The sequence below is a fragment of the Desmodus rotundus genome, chromosome 7 (genome assembly GCF_022682495.2).
Source record: "Desmodus rotundus isolate HL8 chromosome 7, HLdesRot8A.1, whole genome shotgun sequence".
In the NCBI taxonomy this organism is placed as follows: domain Eukaryota; kingdom Metazoa; phylum Chordata; class Mammalia; order Chiroptera; family Phyllostomidae; genus Desmodus; species Desmodus rotundus.
The window spans coordinates 82,512,746-82,529,405 of NC_071393.1; the positions used below are offsets into that span (position 1 = coordinate 82,512,746).

At 33.6% G+C, this 16,660-nt stretch overlaps 1 protein-coding gene across 2 annotated transcripts in view; it reads right to left on the minus strand.

The window, feature by feature from the left end:
* The window catches only part of TRPM7 (transient receptor potential cation channel subfamily M member 7), a 135,513-nt gene that overhangs the window by 18,990 nt on the left and 99,863 nt on the right, over positions 1–16,660 (minus strand). For both annotated transcript variants that reach the window (XM_024568092.4, XM_053929050.1), the window contains 7 exons: positions 14,420–14,546; positions 13,205–13,389; positions 12,316–12,448; positions 11,055–11,770; positions 8,923–8,984; positions 7,843–7,902; positions 1,752–1,848 (listed from right to left, as the gene is read on the minus strand). In XM_024568092.4, coding sequence (XP_024423860.3) covers positions 1,752–1,848; positions 7,843–7,902; positions 8,923–8,984; positions 11,055–11,770; positions 12,316–12,448; positions 13,205–13,389; positions 14,420–14,546 — 1,380 coding nt within the window. The remainder of the gene's footprint in view (positions 1–1,751; positions 1,849–7,842; positions 7,903–8,922; positions 8,985–11,054; positions 11,771–12,315; positions 12,449–13,204; positions 13,390–14,419; positions 14,547–16,660) is intronic.

Below are 16,660 nucleotides of genomic sequence, written 5' to 3' on the forward strand. Positions count from 1 at the left end.
TCTCTTGCTGTAACAAACAATCTTATACATGCATCATTGCACAGAAATGGCAGAAAGAGAATACTTCATCTATTCCACTGATTTAAGATGCTACCTTGTTCATATATAGTTTGTTTATCCTAAACAAACTTTAGAAATAAGCCTATTTTTTAAAAGTCAGGATGTTAAGTTATAAATTAACTTAGAATTTACTACTTTATGACACAATAAATGAAAACCTCTGAATAAATGATGGGAAATCTTTGAACAAAAGTTGTATTCCAAGTGTAGAGGGCAAAAAGATCAGATTAAAATATATTAGGAGACTCTGGACAAAACATTTTCAAGATGATGAAACTGACAGAATACATTATATATTTGAACACCTTGAAGAAATTTAGTCAAACAGCAGAGAATCCCGTGTTCCTCAAACTAAAATTATGATATAACTATGTTGGTGGAAAAGGACATGGGTGTGTGTATGTTTTGGGAAACAGAGAGCTGGGGGCGAGGGGGTAGGATTTCAAGCCTTTTCTTCTTGAGTGAAAGGTCAACAATATTCCTAAAACTGAAACAAGATGCAAAATTATAAGGATGTTAGCTTCAGAAATAACATCTATGTTATATGAAAAAAAAGATTTTAATTTTTCCTCTCCTAATCCTTCTACCATTTCTTCTTCTTCTTCCCTGATTGAACTGGCTACAATGTTAAACAGAAACAGTAACAGCCAGAGTTCTTGTCTTGTGCCCCACTAATGGCTTTCAATATTTCACTGTGAAATAGAATATGTGTGACAACTTTTTATAGGTAACCCTTTACTCAGATTAAGGGAACTTCATTCTATTTTTACTTTTCTAAGAATTTTAATCTTGAATGGATGTTGATTTCCATCAAATGCCTTTTCTGCAGCTACTGAGATAATCACATGATTTTCTTCCTTTAATGTTATTATCATGCATTAATTTTATTTTTGATTGTTAAACCAACTTGTATTGGTACTTCTGAAACAAACCCAAGTTGATGCCACTGCATACCAGAGGAGAATGAAAGGGGAAGTGATGGTAACAGGGACAAGGTAGTGCCATTTTTTCTTAAGAAACCTAATAAAGGTTATATGTACATAGTTGAGAAGTTGAGTAATAATAAATTTATGTGAACATATAGCTTTGACTCATAAAAAACCATGAAATGGAAACAACCCCAGGCAATTTAATTTTTTAGGTGAACAATCAAAGGTGCATAGAAACAGTGTATGGTATGCTACCTTTTGTAGAAAAGAGGAGAGGTAGAAAAGACTATATTGTCATGTACGATTGAGTAATCATAAAATTCTACAGGATAAACAAAAATAGCACTGGTTGCATGTGGTGTTGGAGTGAGAGGTAGACTGAATTCCAAGTGCTTGTATGTGTGTATTTTAATTTGAACCAAATAAATGTACTAGCTATTTTTAAAAGCTAAATTAGAAAAACAGATTGACAAAATAACTGTACACATTAAAACACAATAGATTCATTTGTAAAAGTTAAAAGCAGCAGACTTGTGAAAAGCAGTCTTTATATTTCATCTTCAGACACTAAACAACTTATAAAAAATATTAGAATGTTAGGATTATGTGTTTTATTCAAGATTACAGCACCAATGATGTACCAGAATCTTCACTGTTTGACTCCTGAAACATTCACTGCTCAGGTGTGTGACATACATATAATACACCTGAAGTTTAAGTGTATATGTTTGCTAACATAATTCACTTAGTCAAAACACTCACCTTGCTCTGAATGAAGAGAAATAGAAGTTTTGTGGCACTTAGTAAATCCAGCATGAGAACTCAGGTGTTTCAAAGTGTTTTCTGAAGGAGTATCATCCTGCATATTGCACGACACAATTTTAGAACAACTGAATTGAATTTCAAATCACTGTTCTAAGTAAATCTATTTAGCTTAACGTGCTTTATTCTATTTGGACACCAAATGGTGTATTGCAGATTACAATTATTTTCTTCAATGTAAATCTCAAAAACTGCATCAAAATAGCCTACTTACTACCGTTCCTGTTTTACCACTAACACTGACATAGTGATAACAGTGATTTGGAGGGTAAAGGAACGGAGGGGCAATTTCTTTTGGGGCATTTTGGTGGCATTCTTACTGATTTCTATGAGCTGCTTACGTAACAAAGATTATTTGATCATTACTTGTCGAATTTCAGTTTTTTTCTAATTTGCTTTAAGGTCTATATACTTTATGTTTTTAGGTACTTCCATCTCTTTGCATCCTTCCCTTAATATTTTCTATTTTTATATGTTTAGAAAACTGCTCTGGTTTTATAAATTTAATATTTCTGTTTTCTTAAATTTTTATGATTTAAACTTTTACATTTAAATTTTAAATTCATCTGAGCTTATAAAGTGACATGAGAAGGTAAACAGACTTTTACAATTTCTACCTGTTTGTCCAATTTGTATTTACTGACAATATATTCCTTTTCTTTGCAATTTCTAATCCAACAGTTAGTAAATTCTTATTTGTAGAAGGGTTATTTTGGAGTCACAAAAATCTTTCATTAAATATTAATGTTTCAACTGTTCTACCTGCATAGTGTCTTAGTATCTAATAAGCTAATTCTCCCTCACTCTCTTCTTTATATCTATTCATTTTCCCAGATGAGCTAATGAGCTGCATTACACTGTGGGGAAGATCTGATACCTTCACACTGTGTCTTCTCTGCATCTACGAACAGGTCACACTACTATGCAACTTTAAAATACTTCCAAACTTCTACCACGTCTCAGAAACAATGAGTTTAAAAATGTTACTACCACAAAAACTGATACATTCATTAAATAAATTTTACTCATATATCAAGAAAATTAAGCTTTTCTAACCACTGATGCTCCACACTCTTTATATTATAGCTCATTTATCTAGCCAAGCAAAAGAGTGCTGATCTTTTCCCTGTACTCATGAAACAACTCTGATTTCCTTTCTGGTTTTAGTGGTTTCCTTGGAACCAGTTCTAGCTATTTCTTATTTCATTTATTTTCTTTGATAGACAGCCTATGATGCAATGACAGTTAGTTTCATAGAACCATCAATGACAGAAATTCTGAGGGAATGGTAAGTGGGTTTCAAGGCATCTGTAAAACTCTGTAACTTAGTAGAAGAATTTTGGTGTATGTGGATTGTTCTGTGAAGAGGGTCTGTAGTTTTCTTTAGTTTTCAAAGGGGTACAGACCCACAGATGTTGAAGAACTAAAAGTTTCTTACCATCATGAGCTGGAGCTCAATATTCTAATATTATAATTTGAGTTATTTTCCTCTAAGTAAATTACTCAAAACTGTCTAATTCAAAACATAGCCACCACTTTTCTCCCCACTCACAGAAACTTTTAATTTCTTCTTGTTTTTACCAGGAAGTTACCAGTTCACTTAAAATTTTTCAGCATACTTCTGCTTTAAGTTCATTTAATAGGTTCATGTTAAAGGGTGAAATCTATGGGGAAACCCTGGTGCTTACCATTTCCCTTTAAGAAATGTCTATTTATCCTAAACAATTTCCTATGTATAACAAGTGTTTCACAACAGCAAAACGATGCCACCTAAGGGATGATATTGTTGTGACTCCTTGTTAAAGATACTTTCAAAGTCCAATGAAATAAAAATTGGAAAAGGAAGGCCTAAGACAGGGTAACTGAAAGGAATAGAGATACTAAAAAATATTTTGAAAGCATAACCAGTTAAACTTAGCTGTGTGTAGTAAGGGAGAAGAAGGCGTGCATTCTGCCCTGGAGAATGAGAGTGTTGATGCTACTCACAGAGGTTGAAAATACAGGAGGAGAAATGTGTCTGCTGAGCAGGGAGATGACGGTGAATTTGAGGTACTGATGTGCTGAGTTTGATAACTATGAAGAGTTCCAGCTAGTTAGCAGTTCTAACCATTTATTGTAGTGTCATGCAATTCTCTAGTCAGAATCATTCCAAAGATTGACTTTCCCACTTTTCCCATATCTGTTCCCAGCCCTCAGAGTTTGCAAGGCTAAGATCCAAGTGCTGATATGGCTGGTAAAAACTCATGCTCTTTTCATGTAGCTGACAAATCATATTCTTGACTCCTTAACAATTTCACACAATGGTTACACTAAACCTTTTCTATCTCATTTACGCCGCCCATCAGCCTTACTGGAAAAACAAGTGCCTTAAAAGTATTAATCGGGAGCATTTGAAATCTTGCTCCCTGGCTTATATCAGTTTAGCTCAAATAAACTATAATACATATTTTTAAAGTATTGATAAACTCCCAAAATATTTTATTCCTTTAAATTTTTAGAAAACAATCTTATATAACTTATACACAATAAAGCACACAGGTCTTAAGTGATTAAGTCAGAGATTTAGCAATATTTCTTTCCAACTCAAAATACCTGACAACCCTGTGTCAGTCCTCCTGTCTCAAAAGTAGTTATGCTTTCCAGCCTAATGTTATCATCTTTCAGTGCTTATTTCACTTGATTAAGTCTTCTTGCTTTTTAAATAATTCCAATCAGTTCTCCTTCATTATAAGAAACAAAGGTAAATCAAGAGATACAACTTTTTAAAAACTTCAATTTGTTCCTTTCTCTCACATTAAAACATTCATAAACCTTTTTCCTTAAGCAAATTAAGAAAACAAAAGCCTTTAATAATTCTGCTACTAATTCAAGCTCTTGAACCATCTTGTTACTATTGAGTATAGTGATAATAATTCCTCTATTCCCTTATAATCTCTACAATTTTTATTTTGTTGCATTCTTCAATATACTGAAATTGCATTGTCGTAAGCCACCTAATTCAGTGGTCTAAAATCTTATTCTTCTAGATTTCTCTAAAGTACCAGCAACTACTTATATATTCTCCCACATTGATTCTGTGATGGTCTAAAATCTTATTCTTCTAGATTTCTCTAAAGTACCAGCAACTACTTATATATTCTCCCACACTGATTCTGTGATGGCCGCTTCAACATTATAATAACTATCATCTCTATGAGTGTTACTTCATTTTATCTTTTTATCCTCTTACTTCCTAAGAACAGGGAACATCTGAATGTCAGGTTTACTCCTCACCTTGACCATCTCTTTTGAAGATATGCTATATCAATATTCAAGGTCTGTCCGGAAAAAATCCAGCCACTGTCAATATAACCAGAATGGTTTGCACAGCATTGCTATAACGTGGTAACCAAGGAGAACAGACTGGGATGCACATGTGTGAACAATGACAAATTTACTGTATTAGTCAGTGAGGGCAGTAGATGCCGTTGAGTGAGCATGTGTACTATGTGGCCCTCAAATTCAAAATGAGCAAGTAGAGCAACAAATCTGTATCAAATTTTGCATTAACCTTTAACACTCCTTCGCAAAAACCACTGGGATGATTCAGAAGGCCGCGGCCATGGGCAACTGGTGATTGGCAGCTTCATCACCACAACACACTGCTCATGCATCATGTCCCCTGCGGAGCTTTTTAGTGAAACATCAAATCACCCAGGTGACTCAGACCCCCTACAGCCCAGATTCGGTGCCTTGCGCCTTATGGCTTTTCCCAAAATTAAAATCACTTTTGAAAGAGAAGAGATTTCAGACTGTTGATGAGATTCAGGAAAACACGACGGGGCAGCTGATGGCGACTGGGAGAACTGCATGAGGTCCTAAGGTGCCCTCTTTGAAGGGGACTGAAGTGTCATTGTTCTATGTACAATGTTTCTGTATCTTCTTCAATAAATGTCGCTATTTTTCATATTACATGGTTGGATACCTTATGGACAGACCTCGTGTATCGCTGATCTTTGTTTCTCCGGTAAGCTGTAGTCTTGTATTGTTTTACTACCATTTAGAAGCTCCTTACTGACTTGCCGTTCTCTCACATTTAAATATTTTAAACAGAATCTAATTACTTCCGTACTAATTCATACTCTCTTCAATTTGTCTATTTCTATACATGGTTCTACAATAGTCACTATTTTGGGGCTTAGAAGCTTCTTTTCTCCATTTTTACGGGTCATATCAAGACCTCATTACCTCTCTTCTGAATTACGATTAAAACTTCCTAATAAGTCTCCAAGTGTCTATGGTTGCTCCCATCCATTCTGTACACTGCTGTCCTACAAGGATAATCAAAAGTCTTCAATGGCTTCTTCCTTTAACTCTAAGAAAAATTTTAAAATATTTCACTTGATTAAACATTTATATATCTGGCCCTGTGGCACAGATTGCAAATGTTCCAGAAAAATTCATTCTCCCCTACTTTATTCAAACAGCTAAATTACATTTCCAAGCCTCCTCTGCAGTAGATATGATCATGTGACTTCATGTGACTAAGTTCTCTTCCTCTGAATTTCAGAGCAAATGATGTGTGCTACTTCTAGGCCTGGCTCATAAACACCTCCTATGCTTCTCTGTGCTGTATTACATGACCTTGGTGGGTGGCAGAGCCATACGATGGAACAGCCAGTGTTGGCCTGTATTCCTTGGACGAATGGATAAAGAGCTATCCCACTGAGCAAGAAATATTTTGTATTTTTTTTTAATCCTCACCTGAGGACATACTTAGCGAGGGGAAGGGAGGAAGTGGGGGACACAGAGGGAGGGGAGAGAAAGAGAGAGAAACATCAATCAGTTGCCCTCCATACATACCTAGACTGGTGATCAAACCCACAACTTGGGTATGTGCTCAGGCTGGGAACTGAACCTGTGACCTTTGTTTTTTGGTACAACGCTCCAATCAACTGAGCCACACTGGCCAGGGCAAATATACTGACACTTCTAAACTACCCTCATACTGAACCATTTTACAGCCCTATTTCCTATAACTTCTTCAGATGATGAACCTATTCATTAGTAAAACTAACATTTGCTTTTACCATGTTCTATATATCCTCTGTCTCTGCCTCACTATTGTTCATGCTGCTCCTACCTAAAAACACCTTCTTGTCTAAAGAGCTGCCTACATTATCTTTCCAATGGCTTTTCAAAATCCTACAAATGCATAGGTCTGGGATCAAGGGCCATCTCAGGCACTGACTGATGTCTATGTTAGTAAGTTTCATTACCAATGCTAAAAGGTGTCAATAAATACCTCATAAATTCTAAGACTTCAAGTATCCAACTACGAAATTAAAACATTTAAAAAATTACAGTCACTAATAAAAGTGAAAAAATATACTACCCAAATTATAATGTACATCCCACTTGAACAGCTAAGTATACTCTAAGGAAGAACTAAAACAAGAGACATTGGGCTCTCTTACATTAGTACAAAATAAACTGAATAATTGAGCAAAACTATATACTCGGTATAGATTTTTAATAATGTGATAAATTTTATTAGGCTTAAATAACTCCCATTATGAACAGCTCTACTAAAACTTATAAAAGGTCCATAATATTGAACTCATTTACTTATAAAATCCACTTCAGGTAAAACCTGTCCAAGAAAAACATTTTATGTCTGTATTTTAAGAATTATTAAAAACAGCTTTGGTAGAGATTTATCTGTTCTTCTTTCTACTTCTTACTTTTTCTCATTCCTTTCTTCTTCCCTTCATTTTCTTTTTATTTTTATCATCATGAGTCAGCTAAGGCTACCTAAATGTCCTCGACTCATTTATTTATTTCTGTCCCTGTCTTTAAGGTATTAAATATAATGAAAGATTCAGATCTTTAGAATAGAAGTATGCCACAGGATTAAAATGGTTAGAAAACAACACCTTGCAAATTATAGTCTTATGACAAGTCCACTGAACTTACACCTACTTCCTCCATCTAAAGGTATATGTACATTTTAAACTGACTTTGACTTCCACATATACTAAAAAGAACTTACCTGATATTTAGGCATCTCTGAATACTCCATAATGGTATTTCTTATATCATTGTCTTGGTCCTATTTAAGATAAGAAATACAAACTTAAATGAAAATATAAAAAGAAAAAGAACTCCATGTAATTATTACATCTCAATTTGCATATAATCACCAATGAAATCTCAGGTTAACACAATCTAGTTAATAGACATTAAACTATGTTATTCATTTTAGTATAATGCTTTAATTAGAATGTTATTAAAAATACAAATATTAGTATTTGTATTATCAAAATGCACTTGAGTTTATCTTTTATATATAAGATAATAAGTAATTATGTCCTGACAGCAGTTATACAATTAACTGTGGACATATGAGGAATAATCATTCATAGCAATTCTTACATTATGTTATCATTTCCTTGGCTGTAGCTTTAGGAAAAGTCTTATTTTCATTGTATCTGTCACTTGATCATTTTCAAACTTAAGTTCTTTAAGAAAAGGAGAAGCTAGTCTTCTTAATTATCTTGCCATAGCTACGTGATAACCTCTAAGGCTCTAAACAGTTATGGGTAATTTATGGAAGCAACAGTTAATAAATAAAAACTAATTTTCTGCCAGGAAACACATTTTCACCAGTTCTATATATTTTAAAACTTAGTCAAGAAACACTTATTGAACATGTACTTGCATATCATATTGTAGTTACTGACACGTTCAGCTTCATATTGCTGAGTATGACTACAGGTTTGAGAGCCAGGGTTATGTTCTAATAAACTTTTGGGTCTGGGAAAGAATTGAACTCAATAAATATTTAGTCAATGGAAAACGTTACAGGAAGAATCACTTTTAAAAAATATTAAATAGGTGATTTTTTTTAACTTTAGTTTTAAAATGCAAGCTATTTGTACACTTTTGCATAGTTAAGTGATTCTTCTTTTTTTCAAATTGTGTTTAGCTTTAAAAATTCGGGATCATCATGTTGATGATGATCTCTGTTAAAACTATATTTTTACTGAAAAAAAATGCTTAATTACATTTTGAACTAAACCCCAACATAACAAAATAAAATTGAACTGTGCTGTTATAAGGATTTACTTACAGATATTTCTTTCTTGTTTGATGTTTCTTTAAGCCTCTGTAAATCCACGCTGTCTCTGTGTCCTTGAAGAGAAAAAGTAAGATGACAAAATTTTTTTGTTTTTTTCTTATTGGCTAAAGTCTATATTAATAAGTGATCTGTGTTGTTTTTAAGTAGTTTTGATGGCTCTGCAGTTGCCTGCAGCTCTTTTGATAAACACTGATGGTATCTGTCAAGAAACTGGAGAAGATGAGTAGTACAGTTTACAGTAACAGCAAAAGCCAAAGGCCTCCTACAAAAAAATTCAACATGTGATAGGAAGCACACTGCCTGAAATAGGAAAAGGGGGAACAAATACTTTTACTAGTTTTTGATCATTTTTACTATTAAAAATAAAATGTAAAAACATTACGTATTATATATAACATAAATATTATATATAAATATACACATATCATATATATAGGTTATCTATCTCCATCCCAGTGGCAATATACTATTAACAGACTAAAATGTGTTTTTTTTTAAATTGGGATAGAATTTATGTTGGAAAATTGTTTCTATATATCTACTGTGAACTCCATGTAGCCTAGTAGTAGTGATCAGCATGCTCAGCATGTAGGTAATGTAATGAATTGGCCTTGGACATAACATATTCTCTGAGCAATTTCTATACATGTCTCATGACTTGGTAAATTTCTAGCTCAAGACAATGTTAAAGACAAGGTTATGAAGCCACCTAATGGAAAAACTCAAACCTCAAGAGACAGAGAGCCTTATTCGTACCCTGAAACATTCTGGTTATGGCAACAACTCAAATTCTTTTCTAAGAACTCTTTTGTTAAATACTTTAATAATCTAAAAAGAAGACTGGCAGAACACTGTATTCTCCCAAACATTATGGACCTAACCAACTATAAAGTATACCTTCTTCACTGTCAACATTTAAACATGCTTAAGTCTCCATCTTCAATAAAAATAAAACAAATAAAAAACATTAAATGTACAAACCATATTAGTTATTTCTTTCTCTTGCCTTCACTGCCAAGCTCCCCCCAACCCACTAGTAATCCTCTTTATGCTCTCTCCTCCTATTCATACTTTATTTCACTATAACCTGGTTTTTCCCTCTACCAATTCCTCCACTGGGACAGTTTCCACCAAGGTCATTAATATGTTATCACTGCCAAAATAATTATATTTTCAACCCCTATTTTACTTGAGCTATCTGAATTATAGAATGAATCATTCCTAGTGGAAGGAGGTAGAAGAGGATATGGGGGAATATATATATGGTCATGGACAGACTTGACTTGGGGTGGTGAACACACAATACAGTATATAGAAGATAAATCATCGAATGGACACCTGAAACCTGTATAATTTCATTAACCAATGTTACCCCAATAAATTTAATTTAAAAAAAAGAATACTTGACCACCTTATTTATATACCATTTTTGAAACCTGTCAGTCTGAATTTATTTCAAAATTTAAAAAATTTAAATTAGTGTGGCTGACGTGGCGTGGAGGGATGGGGAGAAAATGCAGACAACTGGAATTGAATAACAATAAAAATTTTTAAAAAATTTAATTAAAAAGAATGAATGAATCACTCCTTTTTGAAATGTTCTCCTCTCTGGGTATATAAATGGGTCAACCACAAATACTCATTTTCTAAGGAGGGTTCTGGCTTTCATTACTGTCCTCATGTAATTATTAGTACTGCACCCTCTCACTCTTAACAGTGTACTGGTTTAGATAAAAAATTGTATTACCATCCTATTTATAAGACAATTCTCTTTTCCAGTCATTTCCACTCTCTCCTATACCCTTCTATTATTCCCCAAGTAACTAACACTTATGAATCACTCAGGTTCTTTCAACAAAAGTTGGTCAAGTACCATAGAAGATCCACAAATTCAAAAGACAGAGTTGAGATAAGTTTTCCAAACAACTGTCATCATAGGACACTGCATCACAGGTATAAATTCAACCTATTTCTCCCATTTCTGATTCCTTTAAAACATTATTAAATCTACCTGCCAGTTGTCACGCAAGTACACAGTTTTATTAATTAGCTATTTCTAAGGTAATAACTATAATTAAAAACTAAATAATCTTGATATATAAATATCACTTTGTCACACTTACCCACAAATGCTCCAAATTCTATGTTATCTCCTTCTGCAGCTTTAGAGCAAACAGTTTCTTGATCTTTGGTTGCAGATTCCAAGTGGCTTTTGCAACTTGGCTGGGATGGTGTACTAACAAAAAGTTTGGTTGGTGGGGATGACAGATGTGGTATGTTATTAGGTGAACTGCCCAATTTTTGATTTTTACTAAACATTTTTAAGGTTTCTACCCCATGTAGTCTCTGTCGCAGTTCTGGAGGAGAAACAGCACTTGGGAATAAGGCACCACAAGAGGAACCAGCCTCTGGAAAATTAAATTCTTTTCTCTGGGGTAGTGTAGGTGAATCCTGACCAAATATGTTACATTGGGGATCTTTTTCATCTTTCATAAAAATATTACAGAGAAAAGGATTATTACTTTCAAGACCACTCTGAGGAAGAGAGGAGCTAAGTGTGTTTACAACACTGTGTTTTTTCCACACAGAAGGTCTTACAGGACCATCATCAATAAGGTTTTGAGCCAAATGTTTGGAAATGCTCAATTCTCGTGTGATTTCATTGTGAACTTTACTAGCTTCTGAAGCTTTCTGGGCAGTAAGTGTTTTTAATGTATCTACAGTCAGGGCTGAAAGATCTTGCAAATGGCCAATTTGAGAATCTAATGACTGTAATGATCTTTTTATATAGTTGACACGATCTCCAACTTCTTTCATCTGAATGCACATCTGCTCTACTCTGTAGGGGAAAAACAGGCTTTTTACAAATGTTGAAAATTAATGTTTTACAAATTCTTTTTGTAATTTCAATATATTAATATGGTAAAAAGAAAAAAATTTGCACGCACTCAAACAGTACAATATAAAATGAGGTATGGTTACTTATTTTTAAAAGGCACATACCATATTTCAGACGGCTCCTGTGCTAATCCTATCATGATAAAAAGCGAAATTTCTACTATCACTATTGTATCTACACAAACACCATATGATTCCAGAATGCAGCAAAGCCAATAGAAACAAATCATTTAAAATAATGACAGTTTTACTTTTCTTGACTAGTAAAACATGTTAACTCTTCTCTGCCCTTTGTTAACAAGGATCAAAAATAATAAAGGATTGATTTCATGACTTACATGAAATATCTGAACTGTCCCCAAATACAGAATGTAAACCTATTACTGATCTTACTTGTTTGACAAACATAAATTGAACAATGTAAGGGACATAACTATAAGGGTCCACTCTGACATATAAGCAATTATAATTAAAGAGCTTTCGAACCTTTCAAAAGTGACCCGAATTCTCTCTTCACTACCAGAATTGAATTTGTCATCTTTTTCATTAAAATACATCTCAACACACTGCTCTTCAAAATCATGAAGTTTCTTTTGATCTTCTTCTGTTAAAAAAAGTTCTAAAGAGGGAAAAGAAAACTCAATGAAGGCTATCAGGATATCAAAGTTTACATCATGAGTCATGAATTACTCAGGGTTCATAAGACTATTATAAGCATCATCTAGAATTTTTTTACTTTTTACTGCTATATTTCTAAAGCACTAACAAGTATTTCTATTCTTTTCTTTAATCACAGTGTGATCTTAGCAGAATACTTTCAGATACTTTTGTCCTAATTTTCTTTTCCCATAAAACACTCGTCCCCAACTATCTTCCTCAGACCTCTCCCTCACATGTCCAGGTAGAGGAATTTAAGAACTGCACAGGAAGAAGAGGAAGGGATTGTAAAATTTTAAGCAGTTTGATATGGTGATTAGTTTTGTGCAGTGTACCAAATGTACTAAAAGTATTATTGTTCCCAAAGCAGCAAAAATGGTTTATAGAACAAAAAGTGTTACAGTGTATTACAGTGTATTACCATTTTTACAAAAACAAATTGAGATACCATACTCAAAAAGTTTAATACTAAGTTCAATTTTACAGATAGTGTAAAATTCTTTTATTTAAAATTCTTAAAATTTCTTTTATTCTTAAAATTCTTTTATTTTTAGGTAAATTCAATAAAATCCTTTATAATGACATTAACCAGTCAAATCTAAATAAAATTAATATTTGCCTTCAGTGTAATACTGATAAGTGATAAAATAAAAACACTGACCTAAAAAACACACAAACAAAAACTCCCAAAATACTGGCTTTAATGTCTTTTACTTACTTGGTCCATCTGAAGTCTTATCTTTTTTCCTCCTTTTACATACACAGCAAAACAGAGAAGCTATATGGCTGAGAATGATAAGTGGTGGAGGCAGAACTGGTTTCTCATGATAAGCCATAATAAAATGATAACGTTGGTACTTCCATACAATATTAGAAATTGCCTTCACTTGTAAATACACATTGCTTGGATAACAAAAAATGAAAATAAACAGTTAATCACATTTTAAAGTGTTAAATGCTAAAGACTTAACTATAATTCTGCTCTAAACAAGAATTCAAAAGAACACCTTACCATAAATACAACTAAAAGACAGATGAGAAACTGGAAAAAATACATGCAACAAGTGTATGTTGAGGGTCCTAGTTACAAAATCCCAGAAACATGGGCAGAAAACATGATTTTTAAGATTTAAAATTATATATGACAAAAACACAAGAAAATATTCAATCTTAGTAGCTATAAAGTAAGTGCAAATAAAATAAGATCCTTTTATGTACTATCAAAGTAATAACCATTACAAGATAATACACCTAGTGTTGACAAAGATTTGGAGACATGGGCCAATTTTGACTTAAATTTTAAAAATCCTATAAATAATTATATCGAATAGTTCTACTCTTAGAAAAACATTCTAAAGAAATACCTAAGAACTGATAAAAAATTAATCACAATATGGTTTTGTAAACAAAAAATTACAATCAATCAAATTGAGCAATATAATCTACTGGCTTGAAAAATAATGGTCTATACCATGCAATACCAGGTAGCCATTAAAAATAAATGAGCGAGATATTTATTAAAATGGGATAATGTTCTAAAAAGTATATAAATTATTATTTTTGAAAAGAAAAATGGCTCATATGTATTCATAAAAAATGACAGAAAGATGCACATCAAAATATTAAGAATGTGATTATTGATGAATTTTTATTTGCCTAATTGTATAGTGAATGCACATCATTTGCAACTTAGTAAAAATCCCAAATATTTCAATTTATAAAAGAACCACATGTTAAAAGATAATGAAGTCTCAAATTCAGAACTCATTTAATTTGAAAAAGCATGCCTTATTTGTAAATTTCAAAGATAATTTTTAGTACTTTAAGTCTTGATAAAATTTTTAGAATAAAAATTTAGTTTATTTCCTTCAAACTCAGTAGACATGTATACTAAATGACCTCATTACAATAAGCAACTGAATACAATTCTTACTTGAAAAATGCAATAAGAAGATTGACCATAATGATATACTGTACAAAGAGGTAGACTGCTTGAAGAAATGGAGTCAACCACGTCCCAGGACCACAGATTGTAGGGACCACTGAATCATTTGCGCACACTTAAGAAAGAAAAAAAAAAAAGTAATTCACCAGGAACTGCTTCTAATAAGTATTTGTTTGTTGTACAAAGGAAGTTTTAATTATGTATAAATCTGTTTTACAGCTTCTAGCAAAAGTTCTGGGCAGGGAGTCATAGGAACACCAACTTAAAAGTATTCCAAAACAGAATAAATTTATGAGGGATATGGGTATCTGTTCTACCACTCTATTCCAGACAAGGAAATACATATATATTTCAAAAGATTTTATTTATAGACTGAGAGAGAGAGAGAGAGAGAGAGGAAGGGAACAAGAAAGAGAGGGAGAGAAACATCAATGTGGGAGAGATACATCTACTGGCTGCCTCTTACATGCCCCCAAAGGGGGACCCGGCCCACAACCCAGGCATGTGCCCTGACTGGGAATCAAACAAGCGACCTTTTGGTTTGCAGGTCAGGGCTCACTGAGCCACACTAGCCAGGGCAGGGAAATATATTTTTGAGTTATGCCTAATCTTCAAGGTAGGGTTTAGCTTGAGGAGCATTGAGGAGAATAATATCCCCAGATTCAGCCACACTGTAACATTTCCGAAAGAAAAATAATTGAACCAAAGAGTATGGTAAACTCACAGTCAATTTATAAACACAAAGATTACTGAGTTTATCTTATTATGTCACAAAAGAGGATTTAAGGATTGTTCAAGTGCCTGTCAAAAATACAATGACTAGATCCGAATTCCTTGCTTTCATTATCCCCACTGGAAATGTTTCTGAAGTCAGAATACAGCTGAATACAAGAAGAGCAAGAACTTTAATACCCAGTACAAGGTTATGAGAAAAATGTAAAATCAGTTTTTTTAAAATCCTCACTCAAGGATATGTTTACTGATTTTAGAGGGAGGGAAGGGCAGAGAGTGAGAGAAACTTCAAAGTAAGATACTAGCATCTATCTGTTGCCTCTCGTAGTCACCCAGACTGAGGATCAAACCCAAAACTTAGGTATGTGCCCTGACAAGGAATCAAACCTGCAACCTTTTGGTGTATGGGACAACACTCCAACCAACTGAACCACCCAGCCAGGGCTAAAATCAATTTAAGCAGGCAAGGATTAGAATTAAATAATCATGAATGTGACAAATTTTGTATCACTTTTTATTACTGTTTTTGTTTTTTTAAGTCTTTATTATATTTTTCCATTAAGATTTAATCCCTTTATACTCCTCACCCCAGCAATCATCAGGGTTGTCCATGTCCATGAGTCCTTTCTCATTTTTGCTCAATCCCTCTGCACCCTAACCTCCCCCACAGCTGTCATCCTGCTCTCTATTTATGAGTCTATCTCCATTTTCCTCCTTAGTTCAGTTTGTTCATTAGATTTTACATATGAGTGAAATAGCAAAGAAAACCTGGAAAGGACTGAACAGGAAGCCACATTAAACATAAAATGTTGCCAGGCTCACAAAACCTCACCTTGTTTTAATAACATAGGATAACAACTGATGACTACTCTCTGGCCATCCCCGCACCTAATCAACCATAAAACAGATGGGTAGAGAACAACACAAGTACACAGGTATGCGGTGAGAGAGTGAAGTAAGATGGGAGAAAGAGGTGAAGAGAGCTAACAAAATAAAGATTCTACAACCCAGATGTGGAGGTCAGCAGAAGAACATCCCTGAAAGTTGGCTACATCACCTACGTTCACAAGTCATCTAGCCTCATTAAAACAAACAAACAAACAAAAAATGTATTACCTTATGCAGAGAATGTATTTACAGTTGATTTTTGTAATTCAAGAGTTTATCCAATCCACCATGATTGGCCTAAACTAATCAATACAATACCATTACATTTGCCCTCATTCAGAGCAACTGAAATTGAAGGCAATTTGAGCGAATGAAACGAAAGAACAGGTTCAATAGGAGCTTCTTTAGAAAAGGGATTTTTCCCCATTAAGTGTACAATGGAGAGACTTCTGGTCAAGACAGAGGCATAGGTAGATACACTTTGCCTCCTTACACACAAAAAAACCCAACCAATTTAAAACAACAACAAAAAAGCAACCAGAACTGTCAGAAAATTGAACTGTATGTAAGTCTGAAAACCAAGGAGTTAAAGGAACATTCTTCCAGACT